This window comes from Patagioenas fasciata, chromosome Z, assembly GCF_037038585.1.
Source record: "Patagioenas fasciata isolate bPatFas1 chromosome Z, bPatFas1.hap1, whole genome shotgun sequence".
Classification (NCBI taxonomy): Eukaryota; Metazoa; Chordata; class Aves; order Columbiformes; family Columbidae; genus Patagioenas; species Patagioenas fasciata.
Genome location: NC_092560.1, coordinates 19,036,692 through 19,049,745, shown reverse-complemented (window position 1 = coordinate 19,049,745; position 13,054 = coordinate 19,036,692). Strand labels below are relative to the sequence as shown.

Below are 13,054 nucleotides of genomic sequence, written 5' to 3'. Positions count from 1 at the left end.
AAAGTGGCACATGGATCCAACCTGCAGTTTATCATCTGATGTGAAATAAGTAGTGTTTCACATTTAGAACTGCAGAGACAGTGTTGTCCAGTCACCTTATTAATTACAACACGTTTTGTGTTCTGTACCAAATCTTGAATGAGATTAGCTCAGAAATATTATTGTCCTGGGGAGTTAAGTGTTTGAAGTGATACAAGAGCTAGGGACCAGGTTTGGATTCCAGTAAGACAATAGATACTATATTAAACTTTCAGTAACATAGTGCTTTAGAAAGATAATCTGATAGCAATTTACAAGCATCCAAACAGGGCAAATGGAACAATTGTATGAAATTGCTTATGATTTTTTTTTCTTTCACTAAGCCTTTGGAATTCAAAGGGCTTGGATGTTTAATTCTTTCATTTTCATCACCTGCTGTTATAAATCTATCATCTGTTAGATTGTATGTCGCAAAAGACTGGATTTTGTTCTAAAAAAGGCCAAAGGAGCAGGTTAATAGAAGCTGTTGGCCTGTTTGGTACTGCAGAAGAGGTATGTGGATGACAATCTGATTTAGAAGGAGAAAACCTATATTTATTTTTATCACAGTTTATCTCACTGAGGATGAGAGCATCATGAGCAAAAGTTGATTGCACTGAAAAGTTCCTTGGGAGGCAAATAATACTGCTAATTTTTATTGTCAGACTAAACTAACAAGAAACACTTAATAAACTCCAAAAGTTCTATTGCTAAAACATAATGTAGGAATTGCCATTGTTTGTTTTGGAATAAATACCAAACCTCCGGAAACAGTTTTTGAGGTGTGCTATAAGTACAACAAAGTAACAAAAACAACAACAACAAAAACAAACAAACAAACAAACAAAAGTGTCATGATTCTATGCTAGCATGATATTTTAAAGAAAATGAAAAAAGCACCAAAATATGCAAACAAATACTTCAGCCTTGTCAGAGAGTGCCATTCTACTGCAGCAGAAAATGTTTTCTGGCGCTGGAATGTGTAGCTGCCTGACAGCTCCTTATGTCAACAAAGCGTTTCCCATGCCACTCCACCTTCCAGTAATGGGTAAATGCACTGTGATGAAATAGTGAAGGCTACATCACAAATAGTCACTTACAGGTCAACAAGGTGAATCTTTGTTTTCCACAGCTCCTTTACATAGCATACTCAGATGTTCATGACTGTATTTTGCTCCCATTCCCATTTTTGAGTGATTAAATCACTTGAGTTGAGGGAGAAGAAGGAGGTGACAGTTTTGCTACAACCTGTCTCTTACTCCTGCATTTGAGAGGAGATCAAGGATTGCAGGTGCAGGATGAAGAATAGGATTTATCCTAACAGTTAACAGATTTTAGATAGATCCGGGAGAGGTTTACTTCCTGGAGATGTTGCAGCACTTTTCCTCGAATGGATCTACCTTGCCCTATGTAAAAGGATACTAGCAAGTAGGTTGGAGACTTGCTGGATTCTGTACACCAGTTTGGGTTTAGTGCCTGACATCACAGACTACATTCACAAGTCAAAGGAGTTGCCTTTTTTTTTTCCTACTATTGTCATCAGTTTTCCCTAAGTGATGAGGAAGAACTGCTACAGGAGGCTGTCCCACAACTCTTCTGAATTGATGCAGTTGTTACTGTAGACATGATCACATATTTTGTTAGCATTGTTGACTTCTAATTCTGGGCCTTCATTATTTGGATAAAGGAAATATCTTAAACAAACAAACAAACAGACAACAACAACAACGATCCTTGAAAAATCAGTCCTACTATGTGTAGTCTGAAACTAAATTCAGTACATTTTACGTGACTGTTTCCTGATTACATTGCAAGTATAGAGAATTCTAAGGTACAGATGAGGTGCTACAGGAATCAGAAATAACTTGTGCATTGGTCTGCCTCTTCCACAAATGTTACGTATCTTAGTATTTGAAGTATCTATCTCCTGCATATCCTTGGGGAACAGCAGATGGTAAGTGATTTGGGAAGGTCTTTAAACACTCTATGACAATTTCAACAACTGTTTATTGTTATTAATCCTAGCTCTTGTATAGCTAGTTAAGCCTCACCCAGAAAGCCTCACCCAACAGAGTTTATATGTGTTATTATACTTTGGAATGTTAAGTGTTTTAGATGCAGTCTCTGCTGGGAGTTGTTATATAAAGAACAGGTTTTCTTCCATGAAACAAGCAAGTATTCAACACCCCACCTCCCCCTCCGACATCCCCGAAAAAAAAAAAAAAATCCTGAAATCATGCTGTATTATTTAACTTCTTAACAGTTTGTGATGTCATTTTTTATAAGTTAAGAAAAACAAATGCTGTCACATTCTAAGTCTGAGTTTTGAACAAGCCAAAATCAAGAGATTAAGTGTTCCAAACACTTAAACATTTCATCCAATTAGTTAGTTCAGTCTGGCTTCTCTATCTCTGAACTGCTTCCAATAAACTGTGAATTTGAATATAGAAAGATAAACCCATTGATAAGTTTCTACTACTGTAAAGATATAATGTTGCTTTCATACAAAGTAATTTTAATGTTTTAACTTGTAAATGGATTCTTAATTCTTTATCTATACTGATTGTTGCACTTCTGTGATTTTTTTTTTTTTATTAATTCACTGTGTTCTCTTACTCTGAAACAGATTCTGAAGGGGCCTGATTCTGAAAGCTCTGAAAGACCACCTCTGGAATAATCAGGTGTTTGCTGGCTGAGTGTCTCCAAAGAGAGATGACAATGTGGAGCAGCTGGAGTTAAAAGGTCGTTGTCTGCTCAGATGTCAACAGATGAAATCCAATTGATGCACACACGTAGCCAACAAAATGCTAGCTTTGTTTGTTTTAGGAAATGGAACATGGTAAAAGGAAGATGAGAAGACAGGAAAAGGTATTTGTAGGTGTTCTGCTTCACTGTTCTTGTCATTGGTAGTAAGGCATATTTCTAGAGGTTGAATCTCCTTCAGCTTCACCATCTGGGATGGAACTACACTATCAAAACTGCATGTTCTAAAGAAAATAATTAATTTTTCAAGACTAATGATTTTAGCTCATTAACAAATGCAATATTTGAAACATTACTGTTTTCTGCATAAAATACTTCCTCCACTGGTTATAATTTATTTAACTTCTAAGGTTCAAGTCAAAGTCGTGCCAGCTATTAATTATCAAGAAAAATCATGTTTGCTGCTTATTACTGATTTTGAATATATGTAGTTGAAGAGTCAGAAGAAAATAAATCTGAAGATACTTACTCATATGATGTACTTCATCCACCCTGTATCTGAGCTAACTCTACCTATGGAATGGGAACTGTCAAACAAGCTGAAAATTATTTTATTGGTAACAAGCAGTGGAGGAAAAGAAGACAAAATATATACACACATTTTCTATATTTTTTGAAAAGTGCTGGGGCTCTTCTCTGTTTACACTGAGCAGCAGGTGACATACAGGAACAAAGGGCTCATCTACCCTCTGAGACATCTGAGGGCTTCCATGTTCAGAACTCTCCAGTCATCTCAGCAGGACCAAAGTATCACAACAACTTTATATATTTACAAAAGGACAAACACATGCTGTTGCTAAGTGGAAATTGTGCACCTAAGTGGAAATTGTGAATATCTAAATGGAAATGTGGCCCACTTCATAGCTTCTGAGCTACTGGAAATCCTGGGTCCCTGAAAGTAATCCTACAAAAATACTGGGAGTGGTGGGACATCACCATTGTAGTGCAGAGGAGCATTTTGACCGAATATGGTGTGTGATCCTGAGAATGGTGTAGGAAAACGCCAAAAGCTTTGGATGTTTAATTTAACATCAACATACCATGTATTATGCCTGCTTGGAGGCTCTACCTGAATTTAGACCTGCAAGTCCATATTCAAAAATGCATTTCCGTTTCTGCAGGACGTAAATAAGTTATATAGAACACAGAAAGAGACACAGAAAAGTTGTATCTTGTAACATCAAAGCAATGATGCTGGGAGGAAGAAGATTTTTAAGAGTGTACTCCGCCTACATTCTAAATGTGGAGAAAAGCATATTTTTGCTAAGTATGTTATTTGCCTTCTTCTGCCTAATACTAAAAATTCTTTCCAAGTTGTTATCCTGTCTCTTTTTCTGAATAAGGAGCATCATTCCTTAGGAAGTCTCCTTATGTGCCTTCCTTCCCTACACATGAAGCCTTGATGTTTTCTTACATCTTAAAAGATTAAATCTTCCTAAGCCTTCTCAGATCCCTGGGCTGATGATAGTGTAGATGTGAGATCTTGTGCCTGGCAATATTGTTGCGTGTCTTACAAAAGAATAAGAAGGATACTTCTGAAAGTTCTGTTAAGTTCCTCTCTGGTTAAAACTAGTATTGCCAAACATCTCCATGTCTATTTAACTGGGAAGACACTTTCGGAAATTTCTTTTCCCTCCTCTCAGTCGTTAATGCATAGCTCTACTCTTCTTCCAGACACAACTGTAAGAAAAATATATTTTAATTTTTTTTGTTATGTCATTTTTAGACAACAATTATACACTTTGAATATCAAAGAAGTGTAAAATCACCTGTAGCTAGAAACTCAGTGTGATAATAAAGAAATCTTACATTTTTTATGCTAATATCACAGAATTCATAATGTAAAAGTAACATTTGTCAGTACAACATTTTCTGACAATTAACATACAGCTTGGTTTTACCTTGAACCCTCAGGCCCTTCAGACAGTTGTAAATGCCAGGAAATGTCCTCTTCATTTCTTGAAAGATAAGCATAGTTTGCAACATGAAACTTGTAAACAGCTCATTCCTGACAAATTGGATGTCATGTTTTGTTCAGCCAAATTGTGTTTCTTGGATCATGCAGCATTTATGACATATTTTAGACCACACTACACCATGCATACAGGAGCCTTAACCTCTATAATTACATGCTAATAAAAACAAGAACTGCTGAATGTTTACATCTTTGGCTAACCGTATGTCTTTAGAAAGAAAAAAAATTCCAGAAGTTCATCTGTCATGCACATTCATAGATTATTCTTGGGTGTACTTGAATAAGCAAGCACTTTTCAATTTAAACTACTGTGCTTTATGTAGCTGTACTTGAAAGAGCATTTCTAAAATGTTAACCATAGCACTTCTGTTTGTTGTATAAATAGCAGGTTGTAGAGAGTTATCAGATGAAATAGGTTATAAATCTCAATGCAAAAGAGTTGTTATGATTTCACATGCAGATCTGAGCCTGACACCCGATGTGCCTTGCCTGCAGAGGGCAAAGACTTCTTCAACAATGGCTGACACAATGCACGAAAGATTAAGAGAGATGTGGCAGTCTTTAGTTCATGTGCATACTGCTTGATCAACATAGATTTATTTAGGATTTCCATATGATTTATTTGGCTCTTCAACGAGGTGTGCATTTTCCAGGGATAATCCAAATATGTGCCCAGACACTATGGAAGTGTTCGAATTGGCTCATGGTGGGAGTTTTAGAAATGCGTGTAATAATAATACATTTTCTTGCGGTTTTGCAAGAGACTTATAGAAGCTGCCACGAACCTTTCACAAGCAGCCAACACAAATTTGGCCAGGTTGATCTCATTTGATTGCCACAGCTTGCCTTTTGGTTGTTCTGTTAGCAGATGCTGCAGTTGCAGGTACTAGCCAGTACCTTTGGGTGAAGGCTTGAAGGCAGCTAGAGAGTTGTATGAAGGGTCTGTGCTCCCCAGAGCAAGCACCTGCCACCTTTACCTCTGGGCAGGTGTGAGCAGCAAGTGCTCACAAGTGCAGCTTGTGAGTCCTAGAAATGCTTACAGGCTTAGTAGCCAGGCACATCATTGAAAACAGACCGGTGCACCACAGTAGGAGAGGGCCCGTCCCTAGATCTTCGCACACTCTGCCTGCCTGCCTGCCTGGCTGGCTATGCCTGCCTGCCTTCTGCTTGCCACTGTGTCCCACCCTTGCCAATATGTACTGTTCTTGCTCTCCACGTCCCTGGCTGCATGCTCCATCCCTGTCTGTGTGCTCCATCCGTGTCTACCCCACGCTGGAAGGCTCATCCCTACCTGCATGCCCTATGCCTGCCAATGTGCCCCATACCTACCTGAGCGTCTCATCCCTTCCCAAACACCACATCCTCGCTTGCACACCGTCTCTGTCTGCGCACCCCATCCCTGCCTGCACGCTTCACCCCTGCCGTGCGCTCCGTCCCTCTCGAGCGTCCCGTCCCTGTGCGCCCCGTCCCTGCGTGCGCGCCGCACATCCTCCGCGGTGCCCGCTCCGTCCGAGCCCCGGGGAAGCCTCGGGGGAGGCGGCGGCGGCGGGCGGGGGCGGACTGGCGGCGGCGGCTGCTCCCCGCCTCCCTCCCCCCCGCCCGGCAGCAGGGGGCCGCGCCCCCGCGCACCTCCCTGCCCTGCGGGGCCCGGAGGCGCCGCGCACCCCGCGCCGCTCGCAGAGGAGCGCAGGGGCGGCCGCGAGGCAGGCGCGGAGCGGGCGGGCTCCGGTGCACCACTCCGGAGCGTCGCGGCAGGAGGATGGCGGCGGCGGCGGGGCCACGCCGGGGTACCGGCGCCTCCCTGCTCGCCCTCGCCCTGGGGCTCCTCGCCGCCGCGCAGGTAAGGCTGTCCGGGGGCTCGCCCACCTCCCCGGGGGTCAGAGGCGAGTCGGGGCTCCTCTGCTCTGTCTGGGGAGGCGGAGGGAGCTTCGCGAGGTGCGGCGACGCGCTCCGCACCTGCGGCCACCGGGATGCTCTTGACCCCGGAGCCGGGGGAGAGCTACCGCGGCCGGCGGAGGGTCTTCTCCTCAGCCCGCAGGTAGGTGCCGCGGCTCCCGCAGCCCGTGTCCCGCACGGACAGCTGGCGAGAGGCGCTGCCGGCAGTTGTGTTTTCTGAGCGGACGTCTCCGGGAGCCTGCGCTGGGCTGGTTTTACAGCTCTCTGGAAGGAAGGATGGGAGGGTCGTTATTACAAAAGTTACGATACTGCTGAGTTTTGTCGTATGCCGGGGGTGAGGTTCTCATACTCCTTCGCGGGAGGGAAATACTCTACAAGTTGCAGAGCAACTTTGGGAGACGCCTGCCTGCGTTTCTCTGATGGATATTTCATTCTGAAAGCAGAGAGCTGAGCTGGGCCGTGTCACCGCATTTCTCTTGGGTGTAATTTACATCCTCTAACATGCTCTACAGGTAGTTTGCTTTGCTTAGTCATCAGTTTGCCATTGCCCAGAGTTTGTTTCAGACTCTAGCCAAGGAAAAAATACGAAAGAAAAATTAAAAAAAAAAAAAAAAAAGAAAAAGGGAAAACAGCCTCTGATGATGCCCAGTTCAGCCCTCTGGAGACAATAAATGAACTCACTTTCAGCTTTGTATGTGCCCTAAAGAAGAGCAAGTGTGAACATGGCTTTCCCATCATCATTCCCATTTGGTTTTGTTCTTAAATTTTGAAGATGAGTTTTAAATAAATAGTAGCACATTTGCAGTGAAGATGATGATCCTTTTATGTTTAGGGCAATAGCTTAAAAAAAAAGTACAGAGTCACTTGAAATAAGCTTAGAAATGTTACTATCTGTACAACTTGAGGCTGCTGTTGAATTGGACATTTCTGGTCTCCTCTTGTGCTCCTGACCATGCATTTTCTCCTCCCTTGAATCTCTGTGATAATGGTACATCCATGAGTATGTTAGCACAGTTATCTCAGTAAAGTTCTTAATTTTGATAGAGAAACTTTTATATTAGATTACTTTGTCCTCTGTTGTTGCACCACTTCTGGACCCCATGCAATACATAGTTCAAAAGGACAGTGCGTGGCCATGGGGAATGAAGTGTGCTGCCAACCTATACGTGCAGGCATGTGGTCAGGACTGGATCATGACTGTCACTGGAAAAGTTGTTGACAACAGTACAGTGCAGGGTGCGTTGGTGGCACTGGAACGCCCCAGGAGCGCACAGACCTGCTCACAGAGACCAATGTCTAATGTGATCTGGTATCTGTTTCTGATAAAGTCCACAAGAGCCATCATAGCTGTGACACTGCAAAGGAAACCTAATCTGCCATATCCTTCAACCTTGCCACCAACTCTGTTCCCAGGGCTGAGATTGGGCTGATGTTTCCTGGCACTCAGCTCTGTCACTGCTTATCTTGGCCTGTGCACCTTCTTGCCTTCTTTTTTGCAAGCACCTCCTCTTTGTGGGGAATTAAAATATCTTCTTCCTTTTTTCTTTACATGTGAATACAGAATATTCAGGCTTACTTTGGAAAAAGTGTGGAAAGAATGAGATACAGTGCAGTGGCTTGTGAGCTGGTACAGATGGGCAGTTTAGTTGCCTTTGACTTTTATGCTACATACTTAGTTACATTAATTTCATTTTACAGTTATTGAGATAGTATTACACTTTAAATAGTAGAGTTTGGCTCTGTTTTCTGCCTCTAGTCTCAAATTTACACAGTGATAGTGTGAGTAAAATTGGTTGTCCTCATGGACAACATTTCCTAGAGCCAAGAATATAATCAGCCCAGGGAAGCCTCCTGTTGTTTTTTCTACCATTTCTAATGCACGATAGTGGAGCAAATGGGGATTAAGGTTATACTTTACTAAGCAGTCACAGGTATGTGTGTCCATCACAAAGAAGACATTAAAACAATGGTAATTCAGTGACAGTGTATTGTATTGATCTGAATTTTAGATTAAATGAAGAAGAAGAGCGATTGTTCTCATATACTAAGTATGACCATGAGTTTAGGATTTGGATGGTATTGCTGTACCATATTGTGATAAAAATTCCTTTGCCTTTGTTTTGGAAGGAGAAGTAAACTAAGTCTTTGAATTGTGTGTTGCTATTGCTATTTTATAAGTCTTTCAGGAACTAGACTAATTTGGGTCTTTTAATTAGTAATAAATAGGAGTTATTAATAATTATAGGTCTGAACTCTGTTTTCAAGCTGTATTTTGGAATTAAGTGCTAGATTGGTGAGAATGACCTGCGTTTCTACTGCACCATCAATTCAGTGCTCCCATGGAATTTCAATTTCATCTTCTTTTCCCATACTTTTGACAGGGAATAGCTATCACCATTTTCTATAATTTTGTCCTCCTTTAGGTCTATAAAACAATATGTTGGGTTTTAGTGGAACTTCTCTTAGAGTGATCCTTCTTCTACAGTGTTTTAGAAAATTGGTTTTTGTTGCAAATTTTAAAAAATATGGAAGAGATTATAGTAGATTCCCCAATAAAAGAACCTCAGCTGTCTTGTTAAATTTCACTATGACATAATAGTTATTGTAGTAGACTCAGATTTTATCTCTGTGTAAGATTCCGTATATGAGCTTCGTGAATAACCATGGGCATTTTCACATGTGCTTGTGGCCTGACTGGATATGAGCAGGTTTAGGTCTGGTAGCAGTGTAGGGAAATGTGAACCAGGGCAGAATGAATTTTCATGCTAGTCTTTGTATTCCTAGACCTTTTGTGCTTCATATTTGCTATACCCTATTCAATTTTTATATTTAAATAATGTGATTGCTACAGTGTTTCCTTTCTTAGTGTCCATGAGGTGCTGTAGGGTGGCAGGAAGTGAAGTGGGGGTATTTTGTGTATTAGGAAATAGTTCATACGGAGAAGAAAGCATCTTTGTAAAACACTTGCAGGTTGTGACTCAATAGTAGATTACATTAAACATCTACCTTTATCTTTTCTCCAACAAAATACCAAGTAAAAATCCACTGAGTTTTGTTCCACCATTCAGAGAAGACTACAGCTTTCACTTCCATTGAATTATGTCAGAAACAAAGCTGGTCAAAACTACTGCAAACAGGAGTACACTCACAATCCCTGCATTTGAAAAAATGACCATGCTACAGTTAGTAAGTCAAAATACTTCAGTATGGAAGCATTTTAGATGAGGCTGTAGAAAAAATAAATGCAATAAGGACAAACTAGCAGAATACGAGTAGTAAATGTATGGAGTTCAACTAAACAGCTAGCACTGATATAACACCATGTTCCTACTTGTTTCATGTAAAATCATCTTGAAAGCAGTTTGTACCCATCAGAATAATTTTGGAGTGTGTTTGTTATGGATCTTGGTAGTAGTATGGCCAAAACTGTAGTGATGACATTAATTATGGCTGTAATGTTAAAACCGAGCAAACTCAAATTTCACCTTGTTGTGGAAGGCTTAAATAAACTTCCATTACTTTAATGATTGGAGTTATCTTTTGAGCTTTCTAGCAGATAAAATGGGTTCCTCGTTATATTGTTAGCTGAAGACATCAAGCTGCAGGAATATGTATTCTTTTTGTGTTATCATCATAATAAGACTCCCTCTCTTCTCCCAATTAGAATCACAGAATCACAGACTGCTTGAGGTTGGCAGGGACCTCTGGATGTCACCTTGTCCAATCCCTGCTGCTCAAGCAGGGAGACCTAAAGCCAGTTTCCCAGGACAATGTCCAGATAGCTTTTGCGTAATTTTAGTGATGGAGACTACACCATTTATCTGGGCAACCTGTGCCAGTGCTAAGTAACGCTCTGAGTGAAAAAGTGTTTCCTGATGTTCAGAGAAAATCCTCTGTGTTTCCGTTTGTGCCTATTGCCTCTTGTCCTGTCACAGGGCACTGCTGAGAAGAACCTGGTTCTATCTTCTTTACATCCTTCCTTCAGTTATTAAGATCCTCCTAAGCCTGCTTTTCTCCAGACTGAACAGTCCTTCCCATCGTTTCCTCATAGAGAGATAATTCAAACCCCTCATCATCTTTGTGGCTCTGTGGTGGACTCTCTTCAGGATGTTCATGTCTCTCTTGTACTGCAGAGCCCAGAACTGGACACAAGACTCCACCTGTGGCCTCATCAGTGCTGAGGAGGGGGTAAGGATCACCTCCCCTGACCTCCTGGCAGTGCTTTGTCTAATGCAGTGTAGGATGCCATTCGCCTTCTTTACCACAAGGGAACGTTGCTGGCTCATGGTCAACATGGTGTCTACTTGCTCTGCCCCTGTTCCATCCTTCTCTGCAGACCTGCTGTTTACTTGCAAATTTGATGGAGAGAAGACTGGGCTGGCTTTTTACCAGGGTGGGCACCTGACCAACTATTAATAAATGTTTTCAGGAAAGTTTCATGCAAAATTACAGAGCCAATTTTAAGAATTCAGGTGTATGGGGAAAAATGTAGTTTAAAACAGTTCTAATGACCTTTCTTTCAGGAAAGACTTAAGCCTCTTTAGTTTATTAGTGAAGAAGTGTTGAAAATTTAGCAAGATGCCTTTTGCTAAAACCATGGAAGTAAGACTCAGTTTGCTTAAGTTACAGGTTTCTCAGTATTCATACTACGCAGCTCACTAGATATTTAATCCATCAGCATTTTCACACATTTTCACAGGCCATATATAAATATGTACATATGCCAGGGAAACAAGCTGTACTTCCTCTTCTGTAACACCAGGCAAAGTCAGACTATTCACAAACTGATGTCATATTTTAATCTGGACATACGCAAAGGTGGGGTGAATAAGGGATTTGTGGCATCCAAATGCAAATGAAACAAGAGCTACAGCAGGTCAACAGATAAACACAGGGAGTGGGAATATTTTAGCACAGGTTTGATTGTACAGCTTCTAACAAGTTATATGGTCTCTGACAATATTTGTTACTCTCTTGTGTGACCCTAATAAACAACTCTTCTGTAAAAGCTTTTGCCTCCTTAAGCTGAAAAGAGGGAAGCAAACTATATTTTTTACTTTTATGGTGTCTATCTGATTTGAAATTTTATCTCATTCCTCTTTTAGAGTTGTATACCAAATTTCACAGATTTAAAGATATTGCACTGTGTGAGAGTTTTTTTCAAGCAATAATTGGGTCGATAATGCAATCATACAGTTAGGTAAAGATATGGAATACTCTGTTATCAATTAATGAGTGATGGCAGAATTGATTGATCAACATATCCTTCAAAAAATAGAGGTATAATTTTTTTATAATCTATATTAGATTGATTTATCATGTTCGAGTCTCATGTCCCTGTAAATTGCTTATACTAAAAAAAAATGTAACCTTTGCATTAAAATGCACCTCTGTTCTTGGTGAAGAAGTTCACATTGGGTACACGGAAGTGGACACTGCTAGAACTTTATGGAAACAGCAGAGCATGTGAATTATTGCTACTAGGTGTCCCAAAGATTGGGGAATACTGTGTGGCTATTAGGTAAGTGTGTGTTTTGTATTAGGAGCTTTGAAAATCTTGGTTAGAAATTGAATAATATCCTTAGACTTTGAGGTTACTTAACATGAAAAAGAGAAAAAAACGGAGTGGGGGGAGGGGAGAAGATTGGCCCAGGTAGGCTTTTAATCTTCTTCCACTGCAATCCACACATGAAGGATTTCACTCTCCAATGTCATCTTCTAATTTTTGTCCCTACAAAATATGATAAATATGCCTTGCCTGTGATCAAAAAAACCAATCAAACATGATGAAGTCCTCTAATGGGATGAGGTATGGTAAACAGACTAGCAAGTAATTAGCTGGATTTAGCAACCACAGTATTCCCTGTGTGCTTCTGTTCCTGTATTTTAGATCTTCCCATAACAGCTCAAGTACATGGGTACATGTTACCTCTGTGTACCTTAAGGCCCTTTGCACTCTGAAAATGTAGCTTTGTCCCAGCTGCAAACAAGATGTTTCTGTTTTAGTAAGCAATGTAACAGTGAAGTAACATGTCGTTTACAAGATGTGGTGAATAATGCCATGTGCAGCTGAGTCATGCCTCTATTAAATTTAATTAAACTCTTTAGACCCTTCTCAGTCTTCAGGGCATGTATTTTGTATGCCTTTTGAGAGAAATGTGCAGTCAGCATAATTGTGGAACATGTATGTGCAAGGGAAGTTACCAAGAGGGGGAGAAATTGAAAGAGGCGAGACAATGCAAGACCTTTGGGAAATGCACTAAATGGAACTGCACTAGGTACCTTAGAATAATTTGTGGGAAGAATAGATCACTAGTGTTGACACATATTTACATTTTTTACAAATACAAGAAAAAAAGGAAGGAGAGGAAAAAAGAAATTGCATAATTTGGATTGAACATA

The 13,054-nt window shown here is 40.8% G+C and overlaps 1 protein-coding gene across 2 annotated transcripts in view; it reads left to right on the top strand.

The window, feature by feature from the left end:
- Window positions 1-6,449: 6,449 nt before the first annotated feature.
- Window positions 6,450-13,054, top strand: part of ADAMTSL1 (ADAMTS like 1) — a 443,632-nt gene continuing 437,027 nt past the window's right edge. For both annotated transcript variants that reach the window (XM_071802344.1, XM_071802343.1), the window contains exon 1: window positions 6,450-6,596. In XM_071802344.1, coding sequence (XP_071658445.1) covers window positions 6,516-6,596 — 81 coding nt within the window. In that variant the 5' untranslated portion in view covers window positions 6,450-6,515. The remainder of the gene's footprint in view (window positions 6,597-13,054) is intronic.